At 43.5% G+C, this 19,952-nt stretch overlaps 1 protein-coding gene across 2 annotated transcripts in view; it reads left to right on the top strand.

The window, feature by feature from the left end:
- Positions 1–18,079, top strand: part of TBX15 (T-box transcription factor 15) — a 123,147-nt gene extending 105,068 nt beyond the window's left edge. For both annotated transcript variants that reach the window (XM_043459603.1, XM_043459595.1), the window contains exons 7-8: positions 3,475–3,572; positions 15,574–18,079. In XM_043459603.1, the coding sequence (XP_043315538.1) occupies positions 3,475–3,572; positions 15,574–16,358 (883 nt within the window). In that variant the 3' untranslated portion in view covers positions 16,359–18,079. The remainder of the gene's footprint in view (positions 1–3,474; positions 3,573–15,573) is intronic.
- Positions 18,080–19,952: the final 1,873 nt, after the last annotated feature.

Here is a 19,952-nt window from a genome sequence, read left to right on the forward strand (position 1 = left end):
ATGATGTGGCATATAGTAAACAATAACTATGCTTGTGCTTAGTCATATCCACCTCTTTGTGACACCATGGACCGTAGCCCACCAGGCTCCTCTGTCCATGGAGATTATCCAGGCAAAAATATTGGAGTGGGTTGCCATGCCTTCTGCCAGGGAATCTTCCCGACCCAGGGATTGAACCTAGGTCTCCCACATTTCAGGTGGATTCTTTACCATCTGAGCCACCAGGGAAGCCCATAGTAAACAGAGAGGATTTATTTTTTTTTAAAAAGAGACCCAATCTGAATATATAAATAGATTCAGTGAGGTCTAGGATGAATCTATAAGAGATAGATCCACAGCACATCAGTAAAGTGTGGTTAGGAATGTATGGACTCAGCTATTAGTTTTTGGTAGTCATGTCCAACCCCAAATTCACCACCAGGAAAACTCTCCTTGGGACAGACACGTGAACTGGATGGACCGTGGGCACGTCCATATGTGGCATGTCGTACATCATGCTAAGAGCTGGGGAAGCTTTTCCTGATGAGTATATGGAAGGTGTCTGGCACTCTTACTGTTTACCCATTGGCAGTATTCTTGCCTGAAGAGTCCCATGGACAGAGGAGCCTGGCAGGCTATGGTCCACAGGGTCACAAAGAATTGGACACAACTGAAATGACTTAGCATACAACACAATAGGACCAGGGGCTTCCCAGGTGGCTCAGTGGTAAAGAATCTGCCTGCTAATGCAGGATATGCCAGTTCCATCCCTGGGTCAGGAAGATCCCTTGGAGAAAGGAATGGCAACCCATTCTGGTATTCTGGCCCAGAGAATCCCATGGACAGAAGAGCTCGGTGGGTTGCAGTTTATGGGGTTGCAGAAGAGTCGGACAGACTTAGTGACTAAACAACAACAATAACAACAACAATGGAACCAGAAGGTAAAAGTTACATCAGTTACACTGGAATTTTCTGTATTATCTTTGATACTTCTATAAATCTAAAAGTATTCCAAAATAAAATGTTTATTTTTTAAAACTAAAAATGTTTATTTTTTTTAACAAGGAAAAGTTACATCAGAGATTTCAGCTCAAGGTCAGAAAGACCTTTCTAATAGATCTGTCACAAAACTATATATTTTCCTTGGGAAATACTCAGACCGAGGCTAGATAGCTCTCCATCTAAGATGGTAACATAGGGAGGAGATTTTCGATTTGGATAATGGATGAATGTCTGCTATCCTTTTTAGAGTTAATTACTTAAATAAAATTATTAATACCTTTGCCCTTTTTGCCTGTTATGTAAATAAAATTAATGTTCATTTTTTATTCCTTCAATAAATATATCATTGGCAGTATACCAGTGTATTATGACTTCTTCACAGTGTTCTATCATTTTATTATGAAGTGAGAAGGAACTGTTCTTTGTCCTTGAACTAGTATTTTGTCCCCATCATTGGTACATGTTGCTGGAAGAATGGAATAGGAGGTGGAACAATAGAGACTTTGGCCATTTTCAGTGAGCTTCTCATGCCATTAAAGAGAATCCTAAGATGTTCTGGTGAGCCCCCAACATTCCAAAACAAGGCAGTAAGAGCTAAGCCTGGCCTCTCTATTTTTTATGTTCATCAAGGCTCAGCATGGCTTTATCTGCCTATCCTCTTATTATTCTGAACTCCCTAATTGCCTGGACTGTTTCTCTCCACAAATAGTTTCATGTACTGTATTCAGCATTAATGTACGGTGACTATGTGGAGATGTCTTCTATTCCTACTTTTAACAGATTAACAGCTAATAAACACCATGCAACACCCTCTCCTCTCAACCTCTTCTAAAAATACAGAGTTTGATTTGCCAACATTGGTGTATTTAAAGCCTCCAAGATTCCAGGGAAGACTTTAGAAAGTTAACTGTGCAAGTATGGCCAGTTCAGAGAGGAAATTTTCCAACACAAAGAGTCAATCAGTTTATCAGCAGCTCATCAGAGAAGAACCTCAGGGGATCTTGTAATCATTTATTAGGGAAGGATATTTGTTCCCACTTAATGTAAAGCTTCTCACATTATTCTTGCTGTGCTGGACTGAAGAGAACGCTGGATATGTATTACCTAGGGAGGCCAGGCAGTGTAAATTGCATCTCAAGAGGAAAGCGTATCTTTTCCAGGAAGGGACACCGTGTTCCTTTCCAGTGACTTTGCAATGAAAGGATTTATGCTCCCTAATCTTCTTTAACTTTCTTCTCCTACCTTCTTCTGCCTGAATTTCCCCTGCCTGCATGTAGCTGGAAGTGAAACAATTAGTTTTAAAGAGTGAATAATCAGAAGCTGTGTTTCAAAGCTGTAAACAAAGCTCCAACCAATATTCTCTTTTGAGGATATGGAATATCAGCAGCAATATGTTTAAGATAATCCAGATAGCCTGGATAATTATGTTAAAACAATGTCCATCAATCTCATATATTGTTGTTGTTTAGTTGCTAGGTCGTGTCTGACTTTTTTGGACCCCGCCAACTGTAGCCCGCCAAACTCCTTCTGTCTATGGGATTTCCCAAGCAAGAATACTGGAGTGGGTTACCATTTCCTTCTCCAGGGGATCTTCCTGACCCAGGGATTGAACCCCTGTCTCCTGCATTGGCAGGTGGATTCTTTACCACAAAGCCACCAGGGAAGCCCTAAAGATACATACATATATATATAATAGAATTTATTGAAGGATAAACTAGGCAGTGTGCACATAGTTCAATTAATGGAATTTCCAGTATCAATGAAGCAGAAGCCTTAAAGTAATATATTATAAAAATATTGGATGTTCCTGAAGTCCCAAGTATATGACTGTCAAAGACCACTTAGGTTATTATATTACAGAATGCAGATAAATATTTGCAGAAATGTATTGGTCCTTTTGTAGGGACCAAACACTTGTTGTGCCTTCAAGTAGGCATTTCCTGTTGCAGCAGAAATTGAAGTGTATTCAATCACTTCTCTCTCCTTCTATTTCTATTACCCTGCTTGTCTTGGTTGGTTTAAGAAGCCTTTAAAGGCACAGCAATATGACGGTTTCATTGACTCCACATACCTGGTGATGGAGTTGACTCTGGGGCAGACTGTATCAGTGCACTGTGGTAATGATGATGACACTGTCTTGTGGTAGAGAAATGGTCACTGCTGCTCTCTGCTCAGATATGTTCATGATATCCAGGGACCTTGACCTTTAACATTTAACATGTATTTTTCATGCAGACTAAACCTTCTCTGAAGAAAGGTCAGAGTGAAATTCTATCGTAGCTGTGACTTGTTTGCAGATAATCTGAATTGGGTTAATTTCTTCTTTCTCCTGTAGTCTAGCAACATCTGTACCTGTGCTCTTCCACCCCAGTGATGACATCTCTCAGTTCTTATGCGTATACTGATTGTCGCCAAACCACCTCAGGATTATTTTTTAAAAGTCAGTGAATTTCTGGGGATTATTTAACAACTTGCTGGCTTTTCTCTCTGTAGAACTGGACTGGAAGCCATCATGGAGACTTATGCATTCTGGAGACCCCCTGTGCGCACACTCACCTTTGAAGATTTCACCACCATGCAAAAGCAGCAAGGTAAAGCCCTGGGCAAGGCCTCTGCTTAGAGACTGTGCGGGGGAGGGAGTGGGAGCTGAACTGAATATAGCGCAGCTGGCCCCGAGCCAAGCCACGAGTTACATGGACTCTCCTGGAACGAAGAGTACTAGATAGCTCCGTAAATAACCAGAGCATCACCACTTGTGCAAATAAGCTGGTTTCAGAGGCAGTGTTTTACCTGGCAGCTCCAGATCCCTCTCCCTTTTCCCGAAGCAAGGTTATGTTCATGATCACAATGGTGGTGAGATGATTGTTTCTATCACTAAGCATTCATGTAGCCCTTAGGCTTTGGAAAGTGAAAGTGTTCGTCACTCAGTCGTGTCTGACTCTTTGTGACGCCATGGACTGTAGCCCACCAAGCTTCTCTGTCCATGGGGTTTTCCAGGCAAGAATACTGGAGTGGGTTGTCATTTCCTTCTCCAGGGGATCAAACCTGGGTCTCCTGCATTGCAGGCAAATTCTTTACCAACTGAACCACCAGGGAGCCCAGGGGTGGAGATTTGGAGATAATAATAATTTCACTTATTACTCATGGCAGCCTTATCTGTTTTCTTATTCTAGTTTGTAGATAAGAAACAACTTAGCCGCAGACAGTGGGAATGAATCACTCAAGCCTGACAGTGAGGAGGGGGCTGCTGCAAGCCCCTTTGAATCTTCCAACTTGTCCTTTCTCCTGTTTTGCTGGTGTGGAGCCGCACCCATCTCAAGTGGATGGGCAGCATAGACATTTTTCTTCCACTGCTTTGTGCTTTTCATCCGATTTCTAATCTCCCTTCTCTTCTCAGGTTGGGAAGCCTGTGGCCATGTGAACAGGCTCGTGGGCTGATTTCACCTCCTCTTTTCAGTCTGACCACTGGCTCTCCTGGGGGCAGCACCCATTCACTGGGTCTCCCAAGTGAAAGTTTCCCAAATGTCAGACGCTTAATGAGTCTTCCTCTCCAGCCTCCTCTTGTGTCAAAGTGACAGTGATCAAAATTAGTTTGAACTCATTCTATCAAATAGTTGCTATTAATAGAGTCCTAGTTTTTAAATTATGGCTCAGTGATATAGGAGTCCCTTCTAGGACTTGATAACATATTATATTTCACCCCCTTCTCAGGGAGGTTCTAGCAGTCTGCACACTGAATTAAGTTTTATTATGTGAATTACTGAACTCCCTCAGGCTTTAAGATGAGATAGTGATTAAAAGCATAGGTTCTGGAGTCAGACAACTTGGGTTAGGCTCTTATCACTGTTCTTTGCTAGCTTGGTGACATTGATCAAGTCCCTTATCCTTTCTGACATTTATTTTTCTTATCTGCATAATGGGAGACTATAATAGAATTCATGTAAGGATCAAATGAGATAATGCACTTAAAAACACAGCAAGCCCTCAGTATGTGCTTTCTGTCATTGTCATCATCATCGCTGTCATTGTCTTTACCCCCTATGTCCCTCATATCAATACCAGAGAAGAAAGCACACCAGAGACAGGAAATATTGCTGTTCTGATGATTTATTCATAACATGATTAGACCATTCATCTTCACAGGGGTCTGGGGAGGCAGGTGGTCCAGAATATCCATCTCTTTAAAAAAATTTTTGTTGTTTTATTTTATATTGCTTTTTTTTACTATGAGAGAACAAGTAGGCCTATTTTATTTTGGCCATGCTATATGGCATGTGGGATCAAACCCACACCCCCGACATTGGAAGTTCAGAGTCTTAACCACTGGACTGCCAAGGTAATCCCTTTATTTCCTTTTTGAATAAATGGAGGAGAAATGGAAGCCATTTGTTGGAAGCATCTTGCTCCTTCTGAGGCTATCAATATATATTCAGGATGTTGCTGATGCTTTGGTGCCTTCATGGCCCTTCAATGGCAGAGGTTTATGGCAGTTAGGAAATTTGGGCCTTCATCTTGACTGATGGTCACTAAACTCTCTATATAACCTGGGCAAGTTACTTCTGAATCCATTTCCTCATCTCAAAAAGGGATAATTATCCCAAAGAGTGACGATTTTGTGTGTGTGTGTGTTTGTGAGGCCATTTACATAAACATGCTTTATAAATGAAGCTGTCATGCAGAGACACTTACTTGACCCTATTTATTTCTGAGGTGTCTCCTTGCTTATCTGCCTTTGTTTTGCCCATTGACTTTCCAAGCCCTAGCTGAGCAGGCGTTTGTATTATGAAGGCTGGTATGAGAAGGGTGGTTCCTGAAGGAAGGGTGGTTCTCAGTTCCTGAGAGCAGGCATGGGTGGTGACATTGTGTTCACTGCTGTGTCCCCAAGACCTACCCCAGGGCCTGGCACCCAGGAAGTACTTAATGAATAATGAATGAGATCACTTGGTGGCACTGTGGCTCAGGTAGGCAGGGTCACCCTCTGATTAAATCTTGGAGCACAGTCACCTGATATGGGCATGGATACAGATGTGGAGTAGTGGTTGGGGATGGCTACCTGCATATCACCAGCATGTGGAACTGCTGGGCAGGTGTAGTAGGCATGGGGAAGCTGAAAGGGAACCTGCATTGCTAAGGTGTGCAGCTTAGCGGGGTTCATGATGCTTCTGTTGAAAATTTATCCATCTGAAGACTTATTATTGACACATGGGAAACAATGGTTTAAGAGAAACTGAACTTGAGGAGCAAGATGTCACCCTTATTCACTGAGTCTTGTTTTATACTGATGGGGGGAAATGAGCATAGAATTATTGGATACATATGGTGGTGAGATGGTGCTAGAGGAAAAGCCAAGACTATTAAATAGTTTAATTGGAATATATTTTTGAACTATACATTGAACTTGATCCAGATTCTCATTATTAAAAAATATGTGGCTTGAGTTTCTTGACATTAACAAAGGATGTAAAAGTACCAATACTCATTCCCTCTTCCTTTAAAAACTGAGGTTTCCAGTAACTCTGGACAGTATCAGTCATAAAATGAACAAAAGAGACACAGCCATCTGTGTTAAACTGTTTTGTGTCTTAGAAGTAAAGAGTGGTGAGTTTCTAGTGGAAGTTTCAATGGCAGACTGATTTTGTACTAACTCCCTTTTGGTGAAGAGACCATTGGCAATGTTGGCACCAGACCAAAGATCAAAACTGTGATCGACCCACCCAGGTGTCCATATTACCTCGTTGCTTCAAGCACATGAATATCTGGATGTCAAACACTTAGCCCTGGGACAGTTTTGTGCTGTTGCTGCTGCTGGAGGCAGTGAAGGACACTTTTTCCATCTTGCCCTTGTTGTCAGTTAAATTTCTCTTTCATTAAGACCCATTTGTTGATAACATTTCAAGGAATGTGCTTAGGTGAATTAACCACAGTTTTACAAAAATCCAAATCCTTCTATTTTAAAAAATATATTGAATGGATGCTCTATATAATTGTTTTCTCTTATGGAGAAGAATGCATGGGATTCATTGTCCTCTGACTTTAACACAAAAATAAACAGAGGCATAGAGCAGCCTAGGAACGTATCTGCAGTTAAGCGCTGGCAGAACTGAGTTGAGGACTCTGTGGATCTCCTGATTCACTGGGCACTTTCCTTTCCACCAGACTTTCTTACTTCTTACCATACACACACACACACACAATCAGGTTATTAGTCCATTTGACAGTTTATTGTCAACAGCTTGAGCATTTGCTCTATAAATAGTAAATCCATATTTCATTTTTATGAAGTCAAGTGTATGGTTTTATTTTCAGACATCTTCATTTAGAATCAGCAAGGGAGTTTATACTTTCGGATAGTCTGGAGATAGAAATTATATTTCAGGAATGGCTTCTGCCTGAACACCACTTGTGGCAGGGACAAAGTAAACTAACCAAGCAAGTTGTGCTTGTGGAAGTGGAGTGAGGCAACACAGACAAAGAAGTAAAAAGAAATAAGAGCCCAGGTCAGTTATAGCCAAGTTTAATCTTGTTGTTCTGATGATATCCTGATGTTGTTAAGAGGTTATTCTGATAATATATACAATTGAGCTACTTGTATGACCAATACTGAGAGGGTTTTTGTAAGTGGAGTCTCCAAGTGGTCTGACAACTGTTATGTGAAAAGGAACCATCTGGGACCAGTGGCTCCAAAGCTGGTCATACGTCTCCATCTGTGAATGTAAGGAGACCCGCCATTGACAGAAAAGCTCCCTTCTCCTCAACTGGTGGCAGACATCACTAGACAGATTTCAGCATCTTTGCGGTTTTTAGTGTTTATCAGGCAGTTAAAAGTTAGGATCGGGACTTCCCTGGTGGTCTAGCGGCTAAGACTCTGTGCTCCCAATGCAGGGGGCCAGGGTTCAATCCCTGGTCAGGGAACTTGATCCCACATGCTGCAGCTAAGGCCGGGAACAGCCAAATAAATAAATAAAAGAAATAAATATTAAAAAAAAAAAAAAAGTTAGGATCATGAAGGTCTCTTTTGGAGTTGTCAACAACTTGAGTGTTAACTCTAGTAGGTCCTTATTTCATTTTTATCAGTTGATTTGTGTTAATTAGAGGTTGGTCAGAGAAAGAGATCAAGTACTGAGAAAATTCATACTAGTAAAGAGATTGGGAATGGAGGAAAGTTCAGTGGACAGAGGTCTTTGATTATTATAATGTTTCAAAGATAGCCAATTTATGCTGATCTCATTTGTCCCTGAGGTAAGAAATAATGCCCGAGAGGAGTTCTTGACGAGGATTGGAGAGTGTCTCAGTTCAATCCATAGAGCAAATAGTTGCTCAATCATGTCTGACTCTTCCCCACACTGTGAGCTATAGCCTGCCGGGTTCCTCTGTCCATGGAGTTTTACAGGCAAGAATACTAGAGTGGGTTGCCATTTCCTCCTCTAAGGGATCTTCCTGACCCTAGGATCGAACCCCAGTCTCCTGCATCTCCTGCATTGGCAGGTGGGTTCTTTCCCACTGAGCCATCCGGGAAGCCCCAGAGCAAATGGTTATTGGCTACATATCCTGTTTTGTCCTGTAGTCCGATATGCTCAATACATCCAAAACGGAGTCCATGATTTACCTCACAGACTTGGCGCCCTCTCCTGGGGGAAGGACACTGCTACCCATTAGTCACCAGACGGTTCCCTCCCTCCTTACCCACCATATCCATTTCAGTTCAGTTCAGTTTCTCAGTCATGTCTGACTCTTTGCAACCCCATGGACTGCAGCACAACAGGCCTCGCTGTCCCCACCATATCCACCCATAATCGAGTTCTTGAATCTGCTCATATCTAATCTCCCTTGTTACTATTCCACTCTAAGACATTATCATCTCTCACCAGACTTCATCCTCAGGCTCCCCATGGTGGTGACATAGCTGTCAGCATTTCTGGATCTGCATCTTTTTAGGTTTAAATTGGATGGGAAAGGTCATGTATCTCTCTTTAAGATTTCTAGCACAATCTCACTGAGTTTCATTGACTCTAATTGAGTTGCCTCTGAAATACTTACTGTGGCAGGGATGGGGTTGCTTAGATCATCCAGGCCTGAATCACATCCCTTCCTTGGAGGTATGTGTGAAGGGTGAGTGGGAAAGGGAGTGTTTCTCAGAGGGAAAAGTGGACGCTGTTGCCAGGAACGAGGCAGGATTCCAAATGACAGTAAGAGCAGATGTAAACTGCAGCAGAGAAGGCAGTAAAACAAGTATCAGGGAAAATAAGCAAGGAAAATAATGGAAAGTGAAAAAATGGGAGTGTGCCACCTAGGGAATATGGTTATTGTTGTTCACGAAGTCATGTCTGAGTCTTTGCGACCCTAGCACGCAGCACGCAAGACTTTTTCTGTCCTTCACCATCTCCCAGAGTTTGCTAGAACTCATGTCCATTGAGTCGGTGATGCCATCCAACTATCTCATCCTCTGTTGTCCCCTTCTCCTCCTGCCTTCAATTTTTCCTAGCATCAGGGTCTTTTCTAATATGTTGGCTCTTTGCATCAGGTGGCCAAAGTATTGGAGCTTCAGCTTCAACATCAGTCCTTCCAATGAATATTCAGGACTGATTTCTTTTAGGATGGACTGGTTGGATCTTCTTGCAGTCCAAGGGACTCTCAAAAGTCTTCTCCAACACCTCAGTTCAAAAGCATCAGTTCTTGGGCACTCAGCCTTCTTTATGGTCCAACTCTTACATCCATACATGACTACTGGAAAAACCATAGCTTTGACTATATGGGGCTTTGTTGGCAAATTGATGTCTCTGTCTAGGTTTGTCATAGCTTTTCTTCCAAGGAGCAAGCGTCTTTTAATTTCGTGGCTACAGTTGCCATCTGCAATGATTTTGGAGCTGAAGAAAATAAAGTCTGTCACTGTTTCCATTGTTTCTCCATCTATTTGCCATGAAGTGATGGGTCTGAATGCCATGATCTTAATTTTTTTGAATGCTGAGTTTTAAGCCAGCTTTTTCACTCTCCTCTTTCACCCTCATCAAGAGGTTCTTTAGTTCCTCTTAGCTTTCTGCCATAAGGGTGGTATCATCTGCATATCTGAGGTTATTGATATTTCTCCTGACAATCTTAATCCCAGCTTGTGCTTCATCCAGCCCAGCATTTTGCATGATGTACTCTGCATATAATTTAAATAAACAGGGTGACAGTATACAACTTTGACATACTCCTTTTCCTATTTGGAACCAGTCTGTTGTTCCATGTCCAGTTCTAACTGTTGCTTCTTGACCTGCATACAAGTTTCTCAGGAGGCAGGTAAGGTGGTCTGGTATTCCCATCTCTTTAAGAATTTTCCACAGTTTATTGTGATCCACACAGTCAAAGGCTTTGGTGTAGTCAATAAAACAGAAGTAGATGTTTTTCTGGAATTCTCTTGCTTTTTCTATGACCTCGGAGAATTTTGAGTATTACTTTGCTAACATGTGAAATGAGTGCAATTGTGTGGTAGTTTGAACATTCTGTGGTAGGTATGAATGTGGTGGGGAATGTGGTAGGTATGAAATAGGGGCATTTAAGAAGCAGAGAGACTCAGAACACAGAGAACCAATGTGAAAAATGAGAATTGGGTGAATCTAATTTAAAACTGTTTTAAAAGGAAGAGGTTTGAATCTATGTATATCTTTAAACTTTATGGAGAGAGGCACTCTTTCTAGGATTGAAAAGACTCATAAAGACTCTTTCTAGGATTGAAACCACATAATTCCCATTAACACTATAATGTTTATATTTCTGTTTTGAGAAAAGTGCACATTTCAACTAAGGGTTATTCCTTAGTTGGGATAAACAGGGCTCTGATCATTAAGCTTTACAGCCTCTGGGTTTATTCTCTGGGATTCATCCGTAGGATCCTGACATTCTACTTCTTACCTGTTTGAAAGCCTTGAAGAAGGCTACTCAAGGGCACCTGGTGAATCAGCACTCCTCAGGGGCAGATGCCATTGAGTTACATGAGAGAAGAGTCTGGCTCATGGAACCAAGTAATTATATGGAAATTTATTCTTCACTAGCCCAGATGGGGTTTTGTTTCAACTGTTTTTCAATTTTGGGCGAGGGAAGCACAACAAAATAAACCCACAAGGACACTGTTTGTGAAAGTCTCCATGTTACAGTCTGGAAGTGATCAATCTAAAGATGCAAAAGTCAGCAGGTTTGGTATTTAGGATTTTCATGGTCATATTTAACTTGTCTTCATGGTACACAAGTATATTCTAGGTTATTGTCCTTGTATGGAATCACTGCTAAACATGTATTCTTTTTGGTTATTTTGTCTATTGGCCTTGAATGTTGGAGCAAGTTAACATTGAAGTGAATTTTGAGTACCTCCTCACTTTGGATTGTGAGTAAAATAGCCTTCAGGGAAGTGGGGTGGTGGAGGATTGGTCCTGAAATGCTGGAGAGCTTCTAACTACTTATAGCATTACATTTTTTTTTTTATAGCATTACATTTTAATCATCTCTCAGAAGTGGGGCCCCTAGTGGTTCAGATGGTAAAGAATCCATTTGTAATGCAGGATACCTGGATGTGATCCCTGTGTTGGTAAGATCCCCTGGAGAAAGGAATGGCTACTTGGAGAATTCCATGGACAGAGGAGCCTGGTGGGCTACATACAGTCCATAGGGTCTCAAAGTTTGGGACACGACTGAGTGACTTCACACTTCAGAAGAATTAAGATCTCTGAGGATAATGAGAAGGACACCCACTTACCTGTTCGTATTCAATTTCACTTTGCTGGATCTGATCTGAGGAGAGATGGAGACATGGAGCATCTTATTTGCATCCCAAGTGGGGAGTGAGAGGGAAGGGGCAGATAGTTCAGAGAGGAAACAGTTGATTTAGCCTTTGGGATATGGACCCAGTGGGTGTCCAGTGCTCCACCATTCACAGCCTTAGAGACTCAAATAGCCTGTTACATTTGGGCAGTTGGCTGTGACTTAATGCTCCCTAGAGCGTAGAGCGGCCAGGATGCTCAGCTCCATGAACGGGGCCAACCCACAACAGCCATCCCCACTAGGACCCAATCTTTCCCAGCATCAGGGTCTTTTCCAATGAGTCAGCTGTTCAACATCAGGTGACCAAAGTATTGGAGCTTCATCTTCAGCATCAGTCCTTCCAATGAATATTCAGGGTTAATTTCCTTTAGGATTGACTGTTTGATCTCCTTGCTATCCAAGAGGATAATATATATTATTTCATCCATTTCTCTGTACATGCTTACAACACTGATATTAAAAATTCCATCTATATGGAGAAGCCCACTTGCCAAGGTCCCATCATTAGAAAGACCACTGGGATTAGAACTGGGTTTGTTTGACTCTACAGCCCCTGTTCATCCATTAAATAAAGTTTAAGTCAACACTCTTAGAGCATTCCAGACCTGGCTGTACAGAGCAGATGGGGACAAAGACAAGGCTACACAGGAAAGGGAGGCATGATTTCCTTTGAGAGACAGCTCTGACTGCTGTGTATCAGAGAGGCTGGCCTCCCACTTGGCCCTGGCTCTTCTGGGTTGAGAGGCCTCTGGGAAGTTAAGTGTTGAAATGCACAGGGAGGGCAGCTTGCCTCCTTATGCTTATTTAGCACTTGGCTGGCACTCCCAATCTTGTTTAACAGCTGACAAGCTGTTAGATCATAAGAGAGTAAATATCTCAATATCTTGGTTTGCTTCTCGGCACAACAAATGCTTCTCTCTTTTGTGTGGACCTGGAAAAAATGGCTGTTATCTTTATTGATTATTTTAAGTACATAAGAGCATTTCTTCAAAGTGGGTGGAAGCAACGTGACTTTCTCTCGAACAGGCTTGCTCTCCCCCTTCAAACACTAGTTTGTATGGGGGCTCTCACCCCTTGAAGCTCAGCAGGCCACCAAGCCTCATTTTCAGTGAGTGTCATTTAAAAGCCAGAGCAAGCTGACTACAAACTCTTTAACATGTGCCCCTCATCTGCTCGGCAGAGATCCCTGTAACTTGTTAATAGTTCCCTTCTTATTTTTTTCTAGTGAAACCAATTGAGGCTTTAAATCAGTACCATTCGTTCCATCATGGGCCATCCGAGAAAAGCATTTAGAGTTATAAAAAGTCATCTGCTCCATCTTGCACTTCCTGCTGCAGGGCTTGAGCTTGGCCTGGTGGAGCGTATACCTATGACGGGATGGTACGGCGTGCCGAACAGGGGGTCTCTTCCAGGACCACATAAACACCAGGGCTGGAAGAGCCAGGATGGACTTTCAAAGAGAGGAGACCAGACACGCATCCCATAAAACACAGAGCTCTTTACAGCTGGAGTCGAGTTTCTCCATTTTTGCCACAGCATTTATTTCACTGACATGCCTGGCAGTTAGGGTGGAAGAGGGAGAAAAAAGTGGAGGATGCCTCAGAGAGGAACCACATGCTTACAGAAAATGAACCCCTGAGCTTCACGCAAGGCTCCATAGACTGGGCCACTCGGTGGTACAAAATTAAGAAGCGTATTCTCGCTCATCCTTTTGTTTCCCCTTCAAGAACTTCTTCATTGTGTTTAAATGACTCCTGGGAAAGTACTTGTTACTAGTTATTCACACTTTAACAGAAATGTAATCCGCCAGACATAAATATAATTCTGAGAAGGACAGAAACTGCAGCCTATCAGTTCGAGCCCTTGTTTCACAGGTGAGATTTAAGACGTAGCTTGCCTTGCCTGTGGATGGGAGCTGGATGGAGGCCAGTGAACCTGGAATCAGGTTTGATGCCCTTCTTTCTGTGGTCAGCTCTGGCTTACTTCTCTCAGAGGTATTTACACTGTTGGTCTTACCTCAGTTTGTGGAATAAACATCTTTTTACCTATCTTGAGGGAATTTTCCTGATGCTGGGAAAGGTTGAGGGCAGGAGCAGAAATGGGCAGCAGAGGATGAGATGGTTGAATGGCATCACCGACTCCATGGACATGAGTTTGAGCCAACTCCAGGAGATAGTGAAGGACAGGGAAGCCGGGTGTGCTGCAGGCAGTGGGGTCGCAAAAAGTCAGCTATGACTTAGTGACTGAACAACATCAAAGAGAATTTAAGATTTAAACAAGAAACAAAGAAGGAGAATTTCCTGAAATGATTCTACAATCAGGAGCTATTGATATCTAAATCCAGTTCTATCTGGGAAAATTCTTTTGACCAAGCAAGAGATGTTGTTGGTTGGGCTTTGTAAAAAATTAACTTTGAAAAAACTATTAACAAGAGCTAAATTTATGCTTCTACAGCCAAAACTACTCTAATACTTGTGAAGGTAGGCTAAGGCTTTTTTTACCTCCTGTGCTAAAAATTAACTTTGGGTTTCTCTTTGATGTATCTGCCTCTCAACTTGCATATGCGGACCTTCTTCATTTGTACATTGTGGGTGGCTTCTTTGGATCCCATTATCTCTAGAATCCTACTAGTTTTCTGCACATTTTTCCCTCACTGACAAAAACCTTATTTCTGCCCCTTTCCATGTCAAGTTCCTTTACTCTTGTAGAGCAGCTCAAGTTTGTGGAGTCTTGGCATGAGTTGTGGATGGCCTAAAGGGTACAGTGCTCCTTGAGGGATCACAGCTCTCAACAATTCTGGGCAAGTCCCAACCTTGCCCTGAAAGAGAAATTCCATGAGGGGAGAGTCCCAGTGGGAGACAAAGTAGCTGCTCCTGCTGGAATTCACATGAAAGGTTCAGCAGTCCTGACCCTCATCACTACTTTCAGCTTCCAGTAGATGGGACAGGAAGTGGGTGCAGCACTGCTCTTCACAGTCTGGAAAAGGGGAGGCTTAGAAAGGTCATTTTTGACTTTCTTAAACTACTTGAGGGCTTCCCTGGTGGCTCAGATGGTAAAGAATTCGCCTGTAATGTAGGAGACCTGGGTTTAATCCCTGGGTTGGGTGGGAAGATCCCCTGGAGAAGGAAATGGCAGCCCACTCCAGTATTCTTGCTTGGAGAATCCCATGGACAGAGGAGCCTGGTGGGCTACAGTCCATGGGATCGCCAAGAGTTGGACATGACTGAGCGACTCACACTTTCACTTTCAAACTACCTGAGAACACATTTGACGTAGATTGGGTTGAACTGGCCCTTTGTCTATCAGTGCATCAGCCACCAACATAGTTCTAACATCTGCCGTATTACAGCAGCTCTCTCAAATAAAATTCAGGGATTTTAGGAGATAAAATGGTCCTGGACATCATCTAACCAAAGAGTGGTCCCTGGACCGGCAGCCTCAGGGTCACTTGACAACTTGCTGCAAATCCTCAGGCCCTGTCCCAGACCTTGCTTTTGTTCAGTCGCTAAGTCGTGTTTGACTCTGCAACCCCATGGACTGTAGCCCATGAGTCTCCTCTGTCCATGGGATTTTCAGGCAAAAATACTGATGTGGTTGCCATTTCCTGTTCCAGGTGATCTTGTTGACCATCCCTGGGTCTCCTGCATTGGCAGGTGGATTCTCTACCACTGAGCTACTGGGGAAGCCTGTCTCAGACCTACAGAATGAGAATTCTGGGGGTGGAATGAGTGATCTGTGTTCTAACAAGCCTTTCAGGTGATTCTCATGTCTCAAAAGAATTTATGTTTTATTTTCCAGGGGGCAGCACAGGCACTTCCCCAACCACCTCCAGCACTGGGACACCATCCCCTTCAGCTTCTTCTCATCTTTTATCTCCATCCTGTTCTCCTCCAACATTTCATCTGGCCCCCAACACTTTCAACGTGGGCTGCCGAGAGAGCCAGCTGTGTAATCTAAACCTCTCCGATTATCCACCGTGTGCCCGAAGCAACATGGCTGCCTTGCAGAGCTACCCAGGGCTGAGTGACAGTGGCTACAACAGGCTCCAGAGTGGCACCACTTCGGCTGCTCAGCCCTCTGAAACCTTCATGCCTCAGAGGACTCCATCCCTGATCTCAGGAATACCAACGCCTCCCTCGTTGCCTAGCAACAGCAAGATGGAAGCCTACGGTGGCCAGCTGGGGTCCTTCCCGACTTCCCAGTTTCAGTATGTCATGCAGGCAGGCAACGCAGCTTCCAGCTCCTCATCACCACACATGTTCGGGGGCAGCCACATGCAGCAGAGCTCCTACAATGCCTTCTCTCTCCACAATCCTTATAATCTGTATGGGTACAATTTCCCTACTTCCCCTAGGCTAGCTGCAAGCCCAGAAAAACTGAGCGCCTCTCAAAGCACTTTACTCTGTTCTTCTCCTTCCAATGGGGCCTTTGGAGAGCGGCAGTACCTGCCTACGGGGATGGAGCACGGCATGCACATGATTAGCCCTTCGCCCAATAATCAGCAGGCGACTAACACCTGTGACGGCCGGCAGTATGGGGCGGTCCCAGGCTCCTCCTCCCAGATGTCTGTCCACATGGTTTAGTGGCCAGTCCTAGCACCGTGGAGCCAACAGCAGCCGAGGCAGATCCAGAGTCTCCAGGGGCAGATCCTCCTCTGTGGGAGCCCAACGCCTTTGAAAAACAGGAACTGCGTATTATTATTATTATTACTTTCTGGAGGAGGAAAGCACATACCCAACGACAGCAAGAGACACTTAAAGCCACTGAAGGAGTACTTGCAGTGGAATCATCTCTGACTCAGCGGCCATTCTCCTGCCTTCCCAAATCTTAGCATCGTCTACTCAGAGTGGCCTTTGAAGAAACTGAATAATCGTTTTATAATAATGTTAAGGGAGATGCTAGCATGTAGCAGCCATGAAAAGTTACCCACACACAGATACAGACCTACCTTTACATACACACATACATATGTGCATGCATACACACACACGTACATAAATATATGCATACACACACTCATCCATACACAAACATACATGCACACTGACTCGGAACTGGGTGAACTCTGTGGAGGGAAGCCCAGCATGGGTGCTTTCACCAAAAATTTGTCTATGTACAACAGTAGACGGACTGGGTCAGCAGTAGCTGCCTGCCAGCATTTCTTCCCTGCAGCTTACCCTTTTTCTGGAATGAACCATGTATCCTGAAACCCCTTCCCATCAATGGGGGTAGAAAGACATCAGTACTACAACTGGACTTGGCTTCCTGAAAAGATGGCTTTTGAACTTTGGCTCTCTTCGATTGGTGTGCTAGCATTGATGTTCCCAGTGGTGCCTGTGAAAAGAGGGAGTAAGAGCAGCTGAAAGAGAGAGAGAGAGAGAAGGAGAAAGAATAGAGAGTAAGAGAGAGGTGGAGAACGAGACTGAATGAGGAAGTGAGAGCAGTGATGAGAGTTTTAATTCACTGAGGAAATGGGTTTGGTCCCCACCCCTACCCCCCAGGGTATGGAAGAGCCGTGGAGTTGTTGAGGAGTAAACCTCTCTGGGACGCTATGCATGGTCAGGGCGCGGGTGAGAAGCACCCAGGCGAGGCATGAGTCTCAGTCCCACAGTTCTGACCACCGTGAGCCAGAAGAGAGGGGCACCACACAGGAAGTGCCGATTCCAGAGCATGCAGCCTGGCAGGGGAAGGGAAGTAGAAGGAGTGTGAGAAAGGAAGAGTTTTATAACCTCAACAGATGATACCTAGAACAGAGGCAACACAGGGAGGTCTGGCCTTCCGAATGCCAGATCCAGATGCCTGACCTGGATTGCCTGCCCCATCTCCCCTGTGGCAGGAGGAGTCCTGTCACCTTCCAGAGAATTGAGAATGGGCCTTCTAGAATACATTCTTTCACCTGCTCTTAGATCGCCACTTTTTTTTTTTTAATCAAATAGTTCATTGCAATTTTGAAGTTTTGGATTTTTCCTTTCATCTTTCCCTTCCCCTTCAAATCTTTTAATGATAAGAAAAGTGAAGTTTGGTGCCAGCTAAACTTTTTAAGTGGTGTGGAAATGCAGATAGTACCAAGTAAAAGAATTCAGATATTACTAAGATTTTTTTTGGTTTTGAGGTGTTGTAGATAAATGTATTTATGTGCCTAGTGGGGAATCCAATATTATGAATATTAAAAAAGGGGGCAATAAAAAGGGTATGTAAAATATGTATGAAGAAAAGGTGTATAAAAATTTGCCCTTATGCACGGAACTCTGTTTCTAAGTGCCAAGCACAGAAAGCCGCTAAATAAAATCTTTGCAATTGTTTTCTGCGTATCCGTTCGTATGGAATGAGCAAGCAGCAGCCCATGCCTTTGAATTGTGCTGTGCAGAAGCACAGCGTTCTCATCTCTGCTACTTAACATGACCTTTGTTCAGAACACATGAAGTCTGTGTTACCATCCTCATTTTATGATCAGTGACTAAGCTTCCAAGGGACTGATTTATCCAGATCACACAGCCCGACAGAGAGGAAACTAGGACATGAAGCCAGGACTGTAGTGGGATACCTGGTTTCATGTTAGCTGCAGAAACCTGTGAGTCAGCTGCTGTAGAACACGGGGAGCTCAACCCTGTGCCCTGCGAGGACCTTGAGAGGTGGGACTGGAGGGGGGGAGGGAGACTCGAGGGAGGGGATGTATGTATAATCATCGCTGGTTCACACTGTACAGCAAAAGCCAACACGACATTGTAAAGCAATTATCCTCTAGTTAAAAATAAAATTTTTAAAATAAAAAAATATAATTAATGTATTTCATGAAAAGTTGTAGAAATAAGAATAAATCTATATGCCGTTTTTTAAAAACCAAAACCTGTGAGTCTAATAGCAATCCTCATTGTAGCTAAGTGCCAGATATTACACCATGTGTCTTACATAGATAGCTCATCCAACCCTCCCACAATTCTATAGTGGGTATTATTTTTATGATCATATTATAGATTTGGAAACCAACTTAAAAAAGTTAGTCTTTGACCAAGGCCCTCAGGTAGCAAGTGATTGAGCTGGCAATTTGACCCCAGGGTCTGTGTGATTAGCATTATGCTTTTCTGCTGGAGCCCCAGCAGACTCAGGATGCTCGGGGACCATCAGGAAAGAATTCTGAAGGGTTGGGGCCAAAGTTTCTCTAAGGCAGAATTTACTTAGAATGTTTAATCATAAATGTATATCCTCCCTCTTGAATGTGCCTCCCGGCATAAGAGGAGTGATTTTGAGTTGTTAGGCATCAAATGACTTTTAAGAGACTAATTACATGCCCAGGGCTATTCCATTTGTAAGCATTTACATATCATCTCATTGGAGCCTCACAATAACGGTGAGAGGTGAACAGGGCAGAAACTATTGTTTTGCAAATGGAAGGCTAGGATTTTGAAGGTTGGGCTCTGTCCATACATAAATGTCACTAGGAAGCCATAGTTCAGTTCAGTTCAGTCACTCAGTCGGGTCCAACTATTTGCAATACAGTGGACTGCAGCATGCCAGGCTTCCCTGTCCATCACCAACTCCTGGAGCCTACTCAAACTCATGGCCATCGTGTTGGTGATGCCATCCAACCGTCTCATTCTCTGTCATCCCCTTCTCCTGCCTTCAATCTTTCCCAGCTTCAGGGTCTTTTCAAATGAGTCAGTTCTTCGCATCAGGTGGCCAAAGTATTGGAGTTTCAGCTTCGGCATCAGTCCTTCAGGACTTAAAATCTCCTGCTCTTACACCTACCTTAGCTGTTTCCCAGCAGACAGTTACACTGGAAGTTCACGGACCCATTTCACCAGGGCTTGATTTTGTGGGGGTGAAGTTGCTGGACCACCACACTCTTTCAGTGGAAATGGAGCTTGGGTTGGGAAAACAAAAACTTTAGTCATGGCTTTGGTTTAATGAATAATTTCAAAGAGTGGCCAGTTAACTCCATTAGCCATCAGCTCAGTTGTGTCTGACTCTTTTGTGACCCCATGGACTGTAGCCTGCCAGGCTTCTTTGTCCATTGAAATTTTCCAGGCAAGAATACTGGAGTGGGTTGCCATTTTCTGCTGCAGGGGATCTTCCTGACCCAGCAATCAAACCTGCGTCTGTCTCCTGCATTGGCAGGCTGGTTCTTTACCACTGTGCCCCCTGGGAAGCCCAATTAGCCTTCAGATCATTGCTAAAAT

This window comes from Cervus canadensis, chromosome 2 (genome assembly GCF_019320065.1).
Source record: "Cervus canadensis isolate Bull #8, Minnesota chromosome 2, ASM1932006v1, whole genome shotgun sequence".
In the NCBI taxonomy this organism is placed as follows: domain Eukaryota; kingdom Metazoa; phylum Chordata; class Mammalia; order Artiodactyla; family Cervidae; genus Cervus; species Cervus canadensis.